Source organism: Tasmannia lanceolata, unplaced genomic scaffold, assembly GCF_043159265.1.
Source record: "Tasmannia lanceolata isolate RefF3 unplaced genomic scaffold, GAP_Taslan_0.1 ptg000013l, whole genome shotgun sequence".
Classification (NCBI taxonomy): domain Eukaryota; kingdom Viridiplantae; phylum Streptophyta; class Magnoliopsida; order Canellales; family Winteraceae; genus Tasmannia; species Tasmannia lanceolata.
The window spans coordinates 39,051,393-39,067,708 of NW_027518690.1; the positions used below are offsets into that span (position 1 = coordinate 39,051,393).

At 38.2% G+C, this 16,316-nt stretch overlaps 1 protein-coding gene across 1 annotated transcript; it reads left to right on the forward strand.

Moving 5' to 3' along the window:
- The first annotated feature begins 334 nt into the window (after positions 1-334).
- LOC143890069 (actin-depolymerizing factor) lies at positions 335-5,349 on the forward strand. Its single transcript, XM_077394612.1, has 3 exons — positions 335-495; positions 1,299-1,564; positions 4,972-5,349. The coding sequence occupies exons 1-3, from the start codon at positions 481-483 to the stop codon at positions 5,120-5,122; spliced, it is 432 nt and encodes a 143-aa protein (XP_077250727.1). The 5' UTR covers positions 335-480; the 3' UTR covers positions 5,123-5,349.
- Positions 5,350-16,316: the final 10,967 nt, after the last annotated feature.

Here is a 16,316-nt window from a genome sequence, read left to right on the forward strand (position 1 = left end):
CATATATAGCTGGAACCGAACCGAACCAAACCAAATGTGCCGGTTCGGTTCCCCGGTTCGAACCGGAACCATGTCCACCCCTAGGTCTAACCACATGTAGGCCAACCCTAAAAGAGGGGGCGACTCGTACCCGTTTCGAAACGTTAACACAAACGAATCGGCATTACGACAAAGGACAGACGCGGCGCGCCGACAACACGACAGAATCCTCTCTCTCTCTCTCTCTCTCTCTCTCTCTGTCAAAACGTCACAACGCGCAGAATAATAACACGCCCTTTTTAATTTTATAATCTTTTTTCCCGTGCTTTGCTTTTTTCTAATAATATTCTCTTCAACCTTTTCCCTTTTTTTATCTTTCTCTCACCTTTCCGACCAAAACCAAGCGTATTATCTCCGCTAGGGTTTTTTCTCTACTTATTCTTCATCTCTCTCTCTCTCTCTCGATCTCTCTCGATCTCTCTCGATTTTACTTTTCCAGCCATGTCTTTCCGAATGGTAAGAAGCTTCTTGTTCTCATGATTTTTTCCTCTATTTCTTGTTTCTTGTTTTTGTTACTTTCCTTATCCGTTTTGAATTGTTTGATCTTGAGGAATTGAGTTTCTTCAGATCCGATTCTGCAACTCTTTTTCAACTGATTAATCTCTTTATTGATTTTAGAATAGATTCTTGTTTGGAACAGTTGGATTCGATTCTAATTTTCGCGAATTTAGGGCATATCCTGACGAAAATTTTCATGTCTCGATTCTACTAATCCTTCCTTTGGATCTATTTTTTTTTTATGTTAGTTGAGATAGATGCTGATGGATAGCTGGAATTTTGTATCAGTATAAAAGAAAAATTAGGGAATATTTCGATTAAAATCTTGGATATATGCATCTTATACCGAATCCTGATGGAAATCTTGAATTGAAGAAGCTTTCTTCTCCAAATCAGGGGATGTTGATGAATATCTTGATTTTGAAGTATTTTAGAGGATTCCTTTTGGAATTTATTGGATGATGCTTTTTGTTTTCAACAATTTCTGTCCAAATGATGGACAGATTAGATAGAAATCCGACTTTCTTCTGTAAATTAGGCAAATCTGGATGAGATTTGCCTAATTTTATCTCGATATTGTAGTGTTTAGAAAAATCCTATCTACAGTCTTGAATTCACTGCATGTTGTAGGCTTTTGTGCATCTTAGGGCAGATGATGGAATTCTTGAGTTTGCCTCGCTTTAGAAGATTTATTTAGGATACTTGAAGCTTTTTTTTCTAAATTTAGTTCAAATGCTTATGTATTGAGGGTTGATTTGCAGTCGAATGCTTCTTCTGGCATGGGAGTGGCTGATGAAAGCAAGAACGTCTTTCTGGAACTGAAGAGGAAGAAGGTACACCGCTACGTAATATACAAGATCGACGAGAAGCGAAAGGAGGTTGTGGTTGAGAAGACTGGTGGGCCGGCCGAGAGCTACGATGATTTTACTGCGGCTCTGCCAGAGAATGATTGTAGATACGCAATTTATGACTTTGATTTCGTGACAGCGGAGAACTGCCAGAAGAGCAAGATCTTCTTCATTGCATGGTTAGTTCTCTTTAATCAATCCTCAATTCCCAGTCTTAGCAATATTTATTCTGACCACTGTTGGTTCTGTTTTCGTTCTTAACTAACACAAGGCAACCATTAGGGAAGCAACACTGCAACTTGGGTCGGGTCAGGTTGAGCTTTTCCTAAAATGTGATCTGGAATCAACCCTAACCTGACCCGAATTTTATGGTAAAAGCTCAACCCGAATTCCCAAAAATCAACCTAAGTTGCACTCCTAGCAACCATGCAGTGATGTAATCTAGTTTCCTAAAATTAAATATCTTTTAAGACGATCATAGTTTTCAACCATGTACAGCCAGGACACTTCCTTGTGTACTGCAATCAGGTCCATGAATATTGTTGGCCATCACAAGTCCAGCTGATTTCCCTTGATTTCATCCTAATAGAATGATTTCTAGACCTTCGATCAAGCATGATGAAAAAGAAGTCATAAAAATGACTTTAAGCAGTTGATTTTTGCATGCCTCAATCTTGCAAATGGGATATCCATTCGACATCAGACTTGGACCCAGAGGGTTGCCCTGTGATGGCCCATCAGACCAACATTCTCAATCACCAAGCACATATGTCACATGCGCATTGGATAATGGCTGTTTTCATTCATCAAGTCGAGATTGTATTGCTAGTTGATCTTTTCCTAAAACACTCAAAACTAGAACATTACATTTTTCCTAGTATGGAATCTCATGATCAAGGTCTTTATAGTGTAGAACTTTGTCCTAAAGATATGCACGTCACTCTCAGTGGGAATACCTTATGTTTTACCCAAACACTTCAAATTAAGAAGTTTTTGCTCACAACAGAGATATGGTTAGCACCATTTCAAAAAAAAAAGTTAAATAAACCATGTAAAAAAAAACAGAGATATGGTTAGCAGTGCTTGCAAAACCATATGGTCCATATCTTTAGTTGTGTTCCTTAGATTAAGTTAGTTCATGTCTCATTAGATTAAATTCAACTATTTTACCCCAAACAATTCAAATTTAGAAGCCTCTGTAGTGTCAAACGCTGAGTAGAACTTTGTCGTAATCGAATGCAAATCACTCTTGGTGGGAATACCTTTTGTTTGCCCAAACACTTCAAATTCAGAGGTTTTTGCTCACAACAGATATATGATTAGCAGTGCTTGTGAGACCATAACTGGAGTTGTGTTCCTTAGATTAAGTTAACTCATGACTCATTAGATTGAATTAGTTATTTTACCCCAAAACACTTCAAATTTAGAAGTTTTTGCTCACAACAGATGTATGATTAGCATCCCCTCAGTCTCCTTGTTTCTTTTGGTTTTGAGTGATATTATCACGATTGAAAAACAGAGATACGATAAGTAGTGCTTGCAAAACCATGACACTCTAGTTGTGTTCCTTCGGTTTACTTCATGATTCATTAGACTAGAGTATGTTCTATTTTTACTTCTTGCGGCATGCTAAACAACATATCTGTTTCCTTGTATTTTTCTGTATCGAAATCCATAAGACCACACCTACTTTGAAGTAACATAGCTTGTTTCATGGACGTTGTGATACCGTACTTGTTAACCATCAATTCCTTGTTTCATTTTACGGTCATATTATCATGGTAAGATTTTTTTATCAAGTCCCTTGCTAACTAGAATCTTCCATCCAAGATTCCAAGGTGCTACTCTCTTGGTTCGGTACCTCCCCTGCTTTTAACTCCAAACTCGCAATTCCTGTGCCAGCAATATTAGCATCTTCAGTAGTATTTAAAAATGCGGATGCGACGCGGAATGCGGCCGAAGAAAATCCTAGTCGACTCGGCAGGTTGAGTACTCAGTTGACGCGGCTGAGTACTCGGTTGATGCGGTCATAACTTGGGAGAGTCAAAGGAGTTTTGAACTTTTTATTGACTCTGTAGGACAAAATGTGGAATGCGGATGCGTCGCAACGCAGAACGCGGCCACGGTAAAAGGGAGTCCGACTTGGGGCAGTCGACTCGGACACGAGGGAGTTTTAAAACTATGATTTCTTAAGAGTCAAACATCGTGGCTTCACCTCGACCAATTCCATCCAATTATGACATTTTATGAATCCAATCACAAAAATAATTAATTTATATCTTTCCCACAGCATTACTTATTAAGTTATTATTATTTTGGAGGGCTCACTTCCTGGAGGGCTAATTTTAAGAAAATTGTGTTCGGCCCCCTAATCCAGCTCTCGCTCACCTCAGACTCTCTCCCACTTTGTGTATCAAAGTGTTGCCTCTAGACTTGAGCAATTGCTCCATTTGGCAACTCGTCGAATCAAGCAGATTGCCACTTAAACTTTCTGTGGCCTTCTTGAAGTCTAATGCTTGAGATTGTGGAGATAAATGAATCAAGAAAAACTAGTAAGATAAATCATTAAGTTGATGTGATTGCAGTGAGAGGGAGGAGGCTGCTCTAGAAAATGAAAGAAAATCTTAAGATGCACCCAGTTCATCTGGTTCATCTTGAGATTTAACGGACCAAACTCAAATGGAACCAAACTATTGAATCTGGCAATTATGTGATAGGCTTTTAGAAATGGGATTCAAGCCACTGTCTCCTGTCAGTCTTCCCTTCCTAAAGAAATAGTGGGCCCCATTGTTTCAAAACTCCCCTGCATCATCGTGAACTCTCCTGAGTCATCTCCTTTTACCTTGGTCACGTTCTTGTCCGAGTCCATGTTTTGCCCTATCAAAACTTATTATTCCAAAAAAAAAAGTCAATCAAAACTCCTTTGCTCTCGAGCTATGACCGCATCAACTTAGTACTCAACAGCATCAATCAAGTACGTTTGCCTATAAGCAGGGACAGGTGCAGATGCGGTCGAGAACGCGATTCTGATGATCGTGATTGGGAGTTCGGGATCCAGTTCCTTATGATACCGCGTTATTCTGGGTCGACTAGGATTTGTTTTGGCCACTTGCTGACCCGTACCTGCATTTTGAAACATTGGTGGGGCTATTATTTCTCTAGGAAGATTTTTCTCAACATTTACCTTTAAAAAGAATACCTCTTAGCTGTCAATATTCCATTTGTACCACTCTAGAGGACATGTTCCAAAAGAAAAGGGAATCATTTTCTATTATTGTTAGTATTTGATTCTTCTCTCCTTTCTGAAAGTGTGGCATGATTGATCGTGGAAGGTCGGTTTACAAAAAATCTTACTGCACTTTGGTTGCTGACATTTTGCAGCGAGTGTGGCCATTCCCCTCTGTAAAGTCAAGTTAGAAATACAACTAAGTAACAGATTGATGGAAGTATACTTTCTTACATGAATACAATATACTCTTATAAGTTGGACAATGTGAAGTTCTGGCTTTTGACACCATTCTTCCATGAACATAATCTCTTTTTCTCTTCCATTTCACACACGTGTTGTCTGTATGTTGTGGAGCAGGTCACCTTCAATCTCTCGGATCCGAGCAAAGATGCTGTATGCCACATCCAAGGAGAGGTTCAGGCGAGAGCTCGATGGCATACATTACGAGATTCAAGCGACTGATCCTACTGAGATGGATATGGAAGTGATCAGAGACCGCGCAAACTAAGAAAGATTCTCCATCCTATATGTGAGTTTCTGGTTATGTGAAGTATTTCCTTTCGAGATACAATATAGCTTAAAAATAAATGAATCATTATCACCAAGTTGGGAAAGTTTGATGGGGAACTTTTGATAAAGGACTCCCTTATTACTGTGTGACGCTTCTCAGGTGGTGTTGAGAGGTGTTATATATTGGCATTTCCATAAGCTAACAACTCTGTTGGTTCTGTTTGATTGCTTCTAAAGAACTTAATTCCCAACTTGCAAATAAAATAAAAGTAAAGGAGGAGGAGATGGTCATCACCTGCCCCTAGCCAACATTATAGCCTTGTGATATAGTTTTCTGGAGGGCTGCAATTCGGGTCGGGCGGGTCGGGTTTTGGAGAACCCAACCCTACTCGAGAAATATCTCGGGTCGGGTTGGGTCAGTTTTTTTTTTCGGAAAACCCACGATTCCCAAACCCAGCCCTACCCATGATAAATCTCGGGTCGGGTCGGGTCAGGTTTTTTTTCGGAAAACCCACGATTCCCAAACCCGGCCCTACCCATGATAAATCTCGGGTCGGGTCGGGTTTTTTCACATTGACGCAATTTTTTAAGGAAAATTCTTGTTTGGCAAGGCAACTCAACTCATAGAAGTAGAAATTACACTCACATTACACTTGAATCAAACAATGCTATAATCAAACAGTGTTGTAATTACAATCAAACAATGCTCAATCAAACACTTGAATCAACTCAACTCATAGAAGCAGAAATTACACTCACATACAATAAGAGTGAGTAGGTTTTCACTTTTAACTTTTAACCAACAATAGAAAAAAATGTACATACTATAACTTATGTAACTCGGGTCGGGTCGGGCCCCTTCAAACCCGGCTCGACCCTAGATTCAAGCGGGCTTTTGAATGCTCAACCTGGCTCGACCCGAAACCCATGAAACCTGAACCCAACCCAGGCTATTTTCGGGTCGGGTCGATGCGGGTCGGGTAAAACCCGGCTCGAGTTGCAGCCCTAGTTTTCTGGAGGTTATTGATATTCACACCACCTTTTTTTTAATAATGGCATTACTAAGTTTATGTTGATATCAGTTTCCTTTTTTCAAGTGTGGAAACGTCTAAAAAGCCATCTTTAGTGACACTGTTTGTCATTTTTTTTTTGACAATTAAACTTGGGAAATGATATCAGCACAACCATATTTTGTTATTTGCACTGCGTTAGCGTGTCTTTTAGTATTTAAGGAGCTGTCAAAAGGTTATTGCAGTTCCCAAAAAGCTCTCAAAAGCCGATTAAAAAAGAAAAGACAAGCTCGGACCATGCCGAAAACAAAACATGGCTGTGCTGATATCATTTCCCTAACTTTTTGCGATGAATAGGGGTGTCAATAGACTCAGGCTTCGAATCGGATCACAGGACACTCCGAATCGGATCCGTTGATAAGGTAAGAGTGGTGGATCTGATCCGAAGTGGATGGTGGATTTGTTAACACCTCCAACGATCAATGGTAAAAGAGGTGCATGTGCTCGAAATCAAGACTATTAATTTTGCAGAACATCGTGAGGCAACCTACATGGTCTTAGTTCTAGATACTAATTATAAAGAATTAAAAATAATTGTACTGTTCGGTTCTCTCAGCAGAACCTTAGAGAAACTTGATGGATCAAGGGCCTACGATCGTCCAATCAATATATGGTTACCATTCGGATCGAAGATCATTGTGGAAGTAGTTCAGTTTAACAAATTTTGCGCCCATTTTTCCACTTGAAAATGTGAGTAAGATTTATTTAAAGGCCTATTTTACTTCGAAAGAAACAGAGCTTGAAGAACTGACTTTTTAATCTCAATCCTTTTGTGGGAAAGTGAATGTGCTGTTTTTGGAAAGACACTTTTGAGGTAAAATTGACTCACAGGCATGATTTTAAATTTCGGTTGAGACGCTTCGTTTCGGCTGAAATATTTGGATTGCTGGAATTTAAAACCTTGCTCATAGGAGCATTTGGATTGCTGGAATCAAGTGTTGGAATCAGGATCTGATTCCAATTCTTCGTAATTCTACCATTTCGTTAAAAATGGAATAAAGGGAGCGATTTGACACAGAGGTGGAATTAGAGAGGGAGAAAATGCTGGAATCTGTTACCTGTTGCCTCAAGAGGTGGTATTCTGATTCGACCAAGGTCGAAATTGAATTTTTTTTATAATTTTTAATTTTTTAGCTCATTCCATTTAAGGAGGAATCCGAACATGAATCAGGAGATGATGTCGATTCCAATTCCTGATTCCAGCAATCTAAATGCAGCCTTAGCTAATCTTTATGGACCGTCTCTAGTCCTTTTTTGCACATTGTAAAGAATTGGAAGAGTGACTCTCTATATCTAGGTCCATCTGAACCTACTAGGTTTCCTGTGATGGCTCACCCCATCAATGGTTCAAATCACCAGACAAATGTGCTATGTGGACATTGCATAATAACCTTATAAAGCAACTAAGTGTGGATAAGGGAAGACTCTTTTGAAAGGTGTGGGGTTAGTTCATCCATAGCTCACCAAAGATATGTTTATTTTATCAACAAGCTCTTCGTTATTATCTTCTTTTGTGCATGAAAGGCCTCAAAAGTTAGTCTAAGTAAAAGATCAAATACTAGCAATGTCCAGATACAAACTTTCTAAGCGTGGGAGATAAGTTTCACTAATACTGAAATAAAATAATTTAGACAAGAAATCTCATCTCCACAAACCAACTTTAGGGCCAAATCTCAAGCTCATATAGTGATCGATTCTCCATGGAGAATTTTTAATGGAATTTTTTCTTTGTTGGTTTTTTTTACACCTAATGTATAGCAATGGTGAGCCAATCATTTTTCAACACATGTTTTGATAAGGTGAGGCCCACCACTTTACAAACATACATGATACATAACATGGGTGGGGCCCACCATGTTACATCTCATGTTTCTATATGGTAGGGCCCACCATCTCCACCCAAATTCATCGTAGAGTGGGGCTGTCATGTTACACCATATTTTGCTTGGGTGGTTCCCACCCACTTCATTCAAACTCATGTTACACCATATCTCTCTCTCTCTCTCTCTCTCTCTCTCTCTCTCTCTATATATATATATATATATATATATATATATATATATATATATATATATAGAGGAAGGGGGAATTACTGTTCACGCTTGAAGAGAAAATAAGAGAATTATTTGAATTTCTCCCAAAATTCTAATAGAATTACACATCATTTTTTTTACTTTTTTTAACAAAGGCACCCATTCAACTCACATATTTTCAATCCTACCCCTTCCTTTATGCTTTTTAACAAATGCATCCATTAAAGCCACATAATTTCAATCCTACTCCCCTCCCCTTATGTTTTTTTAATAAAAAAAAAAGAAGGACAAAGTCGGCATGGTGGCGTGTTTTTGTTTTTGCAAAATTACGGATTTGGTGCATATGTTACATAATACTACGGATTCAAGATGCCTTTCAAAATATTGACGAATTCCGGGCACCTTAAGAGTTACAACATATTATGGAAATCTCTATAGATTGGAGGGCTACGATCAGCCTATGAAAATGATTTTACGGGCGCAACCTATTTCTGTTGTGTTCCATCACATGGACGGTTTGGATCAACCTATGATGCGGTCCGTACAGTTCTTTGCCGGCCCGTGCATCGCACGAGGTTTTTCACTAGTGTGTGTGTGTATATATATATATATATATATATATATATATATATATATATATATATATAGAGAGAGAGAGAGAGAGAGAGAGAGAGAGTAAAGTGTTCCTGAGCTTGAGCATCAAAAATTCATGTGGGCCCACATTTTTGCGGTGATCCAAAGTATTCATTTGAAAGGCCCATGCATGGATAGGGTGTGTACCAAAAATCAGGTCCATAGGATCATCCTAACCCATCCAAAAGTGGAGGACAAAATGGACAGATACTGTTTCTCCATAGATCTGCTCATTTTTTCTGTCCACAATTGGAAGGGTTAGGATGATCCTGTGGACCTAATTTTTTGTAGTCACCTTATTCATGTAAGGACCTTTCAAATGAATGCTTTAGACCACACCAAAAATGCGGGCCCACATGAGTTTATGAGCTCGAGCTCATAAGCACTTTTCTCATATATATCTATAATGATTATTTGCAAATAATGATTATAATGTTTATAGAAATGATATAACCAATGGATTCCGAAGAGGCCTTAATGTTTCATTTGCAAAGAAGATAATATTAAAATAATGTTATTTGCAAATAAGAACGAATTTTGTTGTCATCCAAAGAAACCCCAAATCTTTGAAAGGACTTTATGTCATTTATGTGAGGCTCTGTTTGGATACATGTAGTTACCTTGTAAATTAGTGGTATAAGTAATCAATACGAAGGAGACAAACATTTGATTTACCTATGATTTACCTTGCAGAATAGTGATAGTAGTGTTTGGCTGCCAACCTCGTAGAGCAGTGGGAGAGGGTGTCATTACCAATATAGAAGAGGAGAGAAGAGAGGGAAGAGAGAGAAGAGAGAAAGCAAAATTTTCCAAGCCAAATTCCTCCTTTTTTGAGAAACTTGGCTTGGAAAGTATAAAGAGGGGACATTGATGCCATGTCATCAGACATGCAATTATTACCTGTGAAACTTGGCTAGTAGTCACTAAGGGATTTCGATGCTAAATTAGCAACCGAGCACCATAAAGTTGAAGAAAAGTACATTTTTTTGCTTTGGGAAATCCTTAGGGTGCAAAAGAATGCATTTTTTGGTAATTTTGGAGTGTTTGATTGCCAATTTAGCATCACAATACCTGGAGCCTACCAAACAAGATTCAAAGGTAATTATTGTTACGTGGCATCCATGTTCACTATCTATACCTTTCATTTCAAATTTCTCAAAATGGTGGAATTTTTCTAGGAGATTTTTTTGTCTTTTCTCTTTCTCTCTTCCCTCTCTTCTCTCCTCTTTCTATATTGGTAATGGCACCTCCTCCAACTACTCTATGAGGTTGGCAACCAAACACTACTTATCACTATTCTACCAGGTAAACCCTAGGTAAATCAAATGTTTGTCTCTTCCCTATTGACTACGTATACCACTAATCTTCAATATAACTATCGGCGTCCAAACCGATCCTTATGAATTGGAGGAGATTCCCTTACCATCATTCGTTGGCTTCAGGCTCATCCTTGATGATTTAGGATACACTTTAGGAAAATGTGGGATTTTTTTTTGTCAAAGTTGAGTGTCGATTCTTGCACATTCATTGCATAGGAAATAATCAAGCAGCTAGCAAATTTAGTGCATCTTGCCCAAATTTATTTTTTTAACACAAGATGCCCAATTATAATATTTTTTTTCATTTTTTTCCTTGTAGTTTGGTACTTTTACTAGCCTAGTTTCACTGTACTTTTTTAGTTTTAAAAGTAAGTATCTAGTCTATCTTGCACAAAGCCATTTTCGCAGCACCTCTTTTTTAAGGGACAAGAGCTACCTCATAGCTGAATTTGTCTTATTCATTTAATTCATATTTGTTGGCACTATTTCATGAAAAAGAGTGGCTGCAAAATTGCTTTTGCAAAATTGCCTAGACACACACTTTTTGAAAATATATCAGTTGTTTGAAAAAAATGACTTTGCTTCCTCTACTAATATCAGCATAAACAAGTGTGATGATGATTCCAAATGCGTTATAATCTCGATAACGACATCAAAGGCTATTACTAGACCGGATGCAAACAACACAAGCATGAGATCACTCATTTGTTCTGTCGTGCACCGACGGTGAATTAGAAAAAAAGGCGAAAAAGAAGCATTTAGAAAAGAAAATCTTGAAAAAATGGTAGACGTTATTCCAAAACAGTGTTAACCAAGTGAAGAAGATTAAAGGAAGTGTTAAATAAATAGAAAATGGGAATAAAGAGATGTGGGTCAGTGAAAGAGAATCTGGATTAAAACTAAAAGGATGGTCTTTGATTCATGTATTTTCCATATAATATGTTAAGATATAAAAGATAAAATAACACCTTCTCCAATATTAGCTTAAGCTTTTGGAGTACCTGGTAGTTTCACATGGTATTCGAGCAAATTTCTAGGTTCAAACCTTCCGATAGCAAAAATCCACATGCAATGGCCAAACCCAAAAGAGGGGCCACATGTGCCACGTAGGCTAACCCTAGAAAGAGGGGGCCACATGTGAGGGGCAGTGTTAAGATATAAAAGATTAAATAACGCCTTCTGGAGTAACTGGTAGTTTCACATTATATATTGCTCTACAAACATTCCTTTCTTTGTCAACATTTCAAATGGTTAATTAAATGGAATTAAAGGTGCTTAGAACTAGGGGCGGAGACAAGAATTTACACTTGGGGGAGCCAGACTAATTTACCCTTGCCCCGAATTGGTCATTGGGGGGGGGACCATGGCCACTAAGCAAGTAAGCATGCATGTAAAACCACTAAACTAGCTAAGCATGCATGGAAGGCCTTAAACCATAAAAGGGATTTTCCAATTCATTGGGAGGGCCATGGCCCCCCTCATGTTATATGTGCCTCCACCCCTGCTTAGAGCTGCCTGATAATGTCAGTTTCTTGTTCCCTGCTTCTAATTAGGCCCCATTTGGATTGCAAGGAAAATATTTCTGATGTGAAATATTTTCCATGCGAATTTTTTTTCTTGCTGCGATTTAGACAGAACCTACATGATTATGAATTTAGATGGATATCATCATAAATTGAAGGTCCTTCTTAGTAGAATTGAGTAGTGTTATTTTAAGTTATCTTTTGTAGTGTTTCAAAACGTGATGCTGGTTAAAATGTGGCTAAAACAAATCCTACTAGACCCGGCATGATGCGGTCGAGGGTTGACGCAGCTGAGTACTTGGTTGGTGCGGTAATAATTCGGGAGAGTCAAAGGAGTTTTGATTGACTTTGTAAGGCAAAATGTGGATTTGGGCAATAACACGGTTAAGGTAAAAAGGGGTCATTCGATTGGGGAGTCGACATTGATGTTGGGGAGTTTTGAAACTATGATCTTTTGTCATGTATAAAAAAGAATAACTTTTATATGAGAGAGAGAGAGAGAGAGAGAGAGAGAGAGAGAGAGCACGGGGTCTCACATATCTAGCATAGTGTGATCCTGTCGTTCCATTGGTCATACCGACATAGGAGAAAGGCACACAGCTTGAAATTGTGCTACATCATCGAAGGGAAATAAACATATGTCGGCAAATTCGATATTACTTACCATAAAATAGTTGGACATTAGTTACAATACCTAATCAGGCTTATAGATTCACAATTCTCTGCCTCTTGCCCTAAAGGTTCTCACACAAGCATCAGTTAAGTTTCCAAATAAAAACTTTAGTATAAATGAAAAAAAAAACTTAAGTATAAATGAAGATTAATGGAAATATTATACACATGGTTAATTTACAACGTGGAGTAGGAGAAAACCCTTTCAATAATTTTTTAATTAGTTAGCTATTTATTTTTACTAAGTGAGTTGAAGATTTCCAAAGATAGGCCAATCAAGGAGACAAAAAGGACTCAAAGCAGTAAAAGGGGCTCGCATTGTCAAGTAGCCGACCCTTCTGACTGTGGAACATATTTTTCTCCACTAAAGTGAACAGAATAATTCAGTCCAGAGAGTAGCAAGCAGAGATCCATAGGCCACCTTTTAGGAAAGAATCCCATGTCTGAAAGTTCACGGATTGTGTTCAGACTTGCTTTGTCTCAAAGTCATTAAGCCCTTTACCAAAATCTATTCAACTTGTATTGAATATGGGTCTTCATGCAGAATTCCATGATCTTGATCATGAGGGTTTGACTCCAATTACAACTTGTAGTCAACTTGTATTGACTCCAATTACAAGTAGTTTTTAGTTTTGTATTAACCTGTGGGTATCACAACTAAAAGAGACTTGGGGGTGTTTTGATTCATGGAAAACACTTTCCTGCATTTGCTAAACATATATTTCAAGGATCGTTTTTTCCAAAATAAAAATTTATCCCTTTTTAAAGAAAATTGCAAACCTAATTGACCCTAGATTTTTTTATTTTTTTTTTCAATTGAAAATTGCAAAATCTTCCCATATTTTTTCTACAACACTTATTAGAAATAGGGCAATGATAAATTCGCACCCGCTGTAGGATAATTCGGACCCCTTTAGTGTGAATTTACATTAAAAAGCGTTAAAGTCTGCTACATTGCCTCCTTTAAAGGGGTGCGAGCGAATTTATCATCCCTCCTTTAAACTGGGCAAATGAAATATTGTTTGTTGTTTTGAGAAGAGTTTTTGAAAGCAAAAATAACCCTCATGAATAATCATAAATGAACAAAAATATTAAGGATATTTTCATACATTGGTACTGGGGGTGGACATGGTTCGGTTCGGTTTTGGGCTAAACCCAGAACCGGACCATATATAATCGGTTCCCTGAAATTGGAACCAGAACCGAACCATATATGTATGGAACCGAACCGAACCAGAACCATATATAATCGGTTCGGTTCGGTTCGGTTCGGTTCTGGGTTTACCCAACCTTCACCAATGGCCCTGTAACCCCTGTTTAGTGTTTAGTAGATGTCCATTCTGCTAAACATCTACATGTGTCATGCGACAAGGCGCAAACCATAGTAACAGTAATAGTAGTGGGCTAGTAACAGCCTGGGTGATATTTATTGTTTTTGGTAGTCATTTTACATTTGATTAAGGCATGAAAAAGCAGAAAATGAACGGTTTGGATATTCCTATGAAGTGGGCCAACAAATGAACGGTTTGGATATTCCTATGAAGTGGGCCGTACATTACTTTTTTGAAAATACAAGATTTTAGGGCCACACCCCACACCCTATAAAATCTCGTGGAAATGATATTTCCATCCCCTGCATGAATTAAAACTTATAAGGGGGTGAATTAAAATGGGCGTGGGGTGATTTTATCAAATGAGGAGGTATGGAACTTAAGGACTAAAGGTGAGGGTCGGTTCTCAGTTCGGTTTTCGGTTCTGGAATCCCAAACCCAGAACCGAACCGAATTTGCGCCGGTTCCCGGATTTCGGAACCGGAACCGAACCATATAGAAATGGAACCGAACCGAACCGAACCATATGTGCCGGTTTGGTTCGGTTCCTCGGTTCGAACCGGAACCATGTCCACCCCTAATTGGTACCCTCCCTTCGTATATAGCACAGCTCCATTGGATTTTGTGACTACCTAATTGTACAAGATATAGATCCAATAAACACTGTTCGGATACAGTTGCTATGCCTAAATTCGGTCCTTTATATGTAGAGGAATTCTAAATTTAAGAGCGCCCTTGTAAAAACAAAGCCACAGGAGCATTCCATTGGATCCATGTCACCCAACTGAATTTATCATTCATGTAATAATGCACATTTAGTGCCTTTATGTGATTGGATGATCTGGATCCAATGGGGGTGCCCTTGCATCTGGGTTTTTGAAAAAGTGCCCTTCACTTTACCATTCATCTATAGATAACATGAGACGTGTAAAGCTGGGATGCGACAAACTACCACTTGGGTTGGTCGTCCGAGAACTGCAGAAGCCTTTAAAAGATGAGTCACGTTTTTAAATCTAAAATCAATGATCAAATGCATGAGAAATCATAACTCAGATAGGTAATCCCATACTTATTACATGCACACCCAAAAAACATAATGATTTTATCTATTGATTCAAATATGGGCATGTTTTTTTAGCATTTTAATCATACCAATTGATTCTTAATTTTGTTCACTCTGTTTATTTTTTCTATTTCTACCCGGAGACTAAGTTGGAAAAATCCATGGCTACCCCAACATTGCTGCACTTGGGTCATCAACACTATAAATTAACCCTGCTAATCAATCACTCAGTCCATTAATTTAAGCAACTAAGGAACTTTTTGTTAGAATATGTCGTATGATCGTTGGATTGTGTGGGTCGCAGATAGGTAGTTTAAATACATTAGGGAACATGATTGGATTGGGATAAGTTCCTTCATGTTTATCTTTATCTTTACATTATCATCCCCTAAGTGCTATGTAAAAGCATGATTTAGGGCTGATTGTAATCCATCCAGATTAGTAAGAATATCGTTATCTAATATTATTCATGGTTAGAAGAAGACTAAATTGCTTGTTCAGCTTCTCAGTAGAGTCCTTGACTGAAAGGATGTCTTAAAACTTATTTTCATCTGTTTCACCCATCTCTTCAAGAGAAGAAACAGGTGAGAATGGTTGAAACTTGTCAAATCTAATACTAGCTTAAGTCCAGAGTTGGGCCTCGCCCAACCCACTCAACTTGATCATACATGGACTTCCTCAAAGGGAAAATGATCATAGATAGGAAGTTCTCTCTCTCTCTCTCTCTCTCTCTACCAATGAGACTAGGCCATGCCAAATTGCCAAGTCAATGAAATGGCAATGTGCCAAATTAATTGCATTTGGTGCAATTGAACTGACCATAAGTTGACTACTGAATTGTCTTCCACAAATGATATTTCCAATGAATTTAATCAGACATGCATGAGAATATATGTATCATTCACTATTTTGTTTATTTATTTTTCAAAGCTGGGCTAAAGCGCCTCTTTCTTTGACCAGACGAAAACAATTCCAAAACATACAAGTGTCAAACCTGACCCATCTTTCCACCTTTTTTTTTTTGGCATTTTCCCTCATTACCTCCTCTAAATGACCCTACCCTATGTGATTGAAATTCACAAAAACAGAAATGATATTTCCACCTCCTTTCCTAGCATTCCATGCCCCATTTGTCTTTTCAACGTAATGATTTTCAGTAAGAAGTCATAGGTGGCTGTTATTTTTAAGAAAAGACAAACAAAAGGGGTGTAAGGAGGGGGTGGACATATCATTTTCTACATAAAAAACACACCCATTTCCTTATCTTGAATCTACACACGTTTTGTTGACCGTTTGAAACTTACATGCACTCAACTCATAAGCCTTTGAACCATCTACGAAAAAGACATGTGAGGAGATCTCCAAAGGATTATGCATTCCCCTTTTCAAGGGGACCCTTTCTTTATTGTTACTGAAATTAGTGCAAAAAAATACTAGGAAAAATATCGAAGGCGCCTCCCACGAGGGGCCCTCCTTCCTAGAAATTTCAGGCTACTTTGGCCTATTTGTATTGTAGCACGTTGTTATTGAATCCTAGTATAAATAGGT

Bases quoted from the DNA above. Each gene is read 5' to 3' on its own strand.
- LOC143890069 (XM_077394612.1), top strand. The intron at 1,565-4,971 runs GTTAGTTCTCTT...GTTGTGGAGCAG, and splicing joins AAGATCTTCTTCATTGCATG to GTCACCTTCAATCTCTCGGA.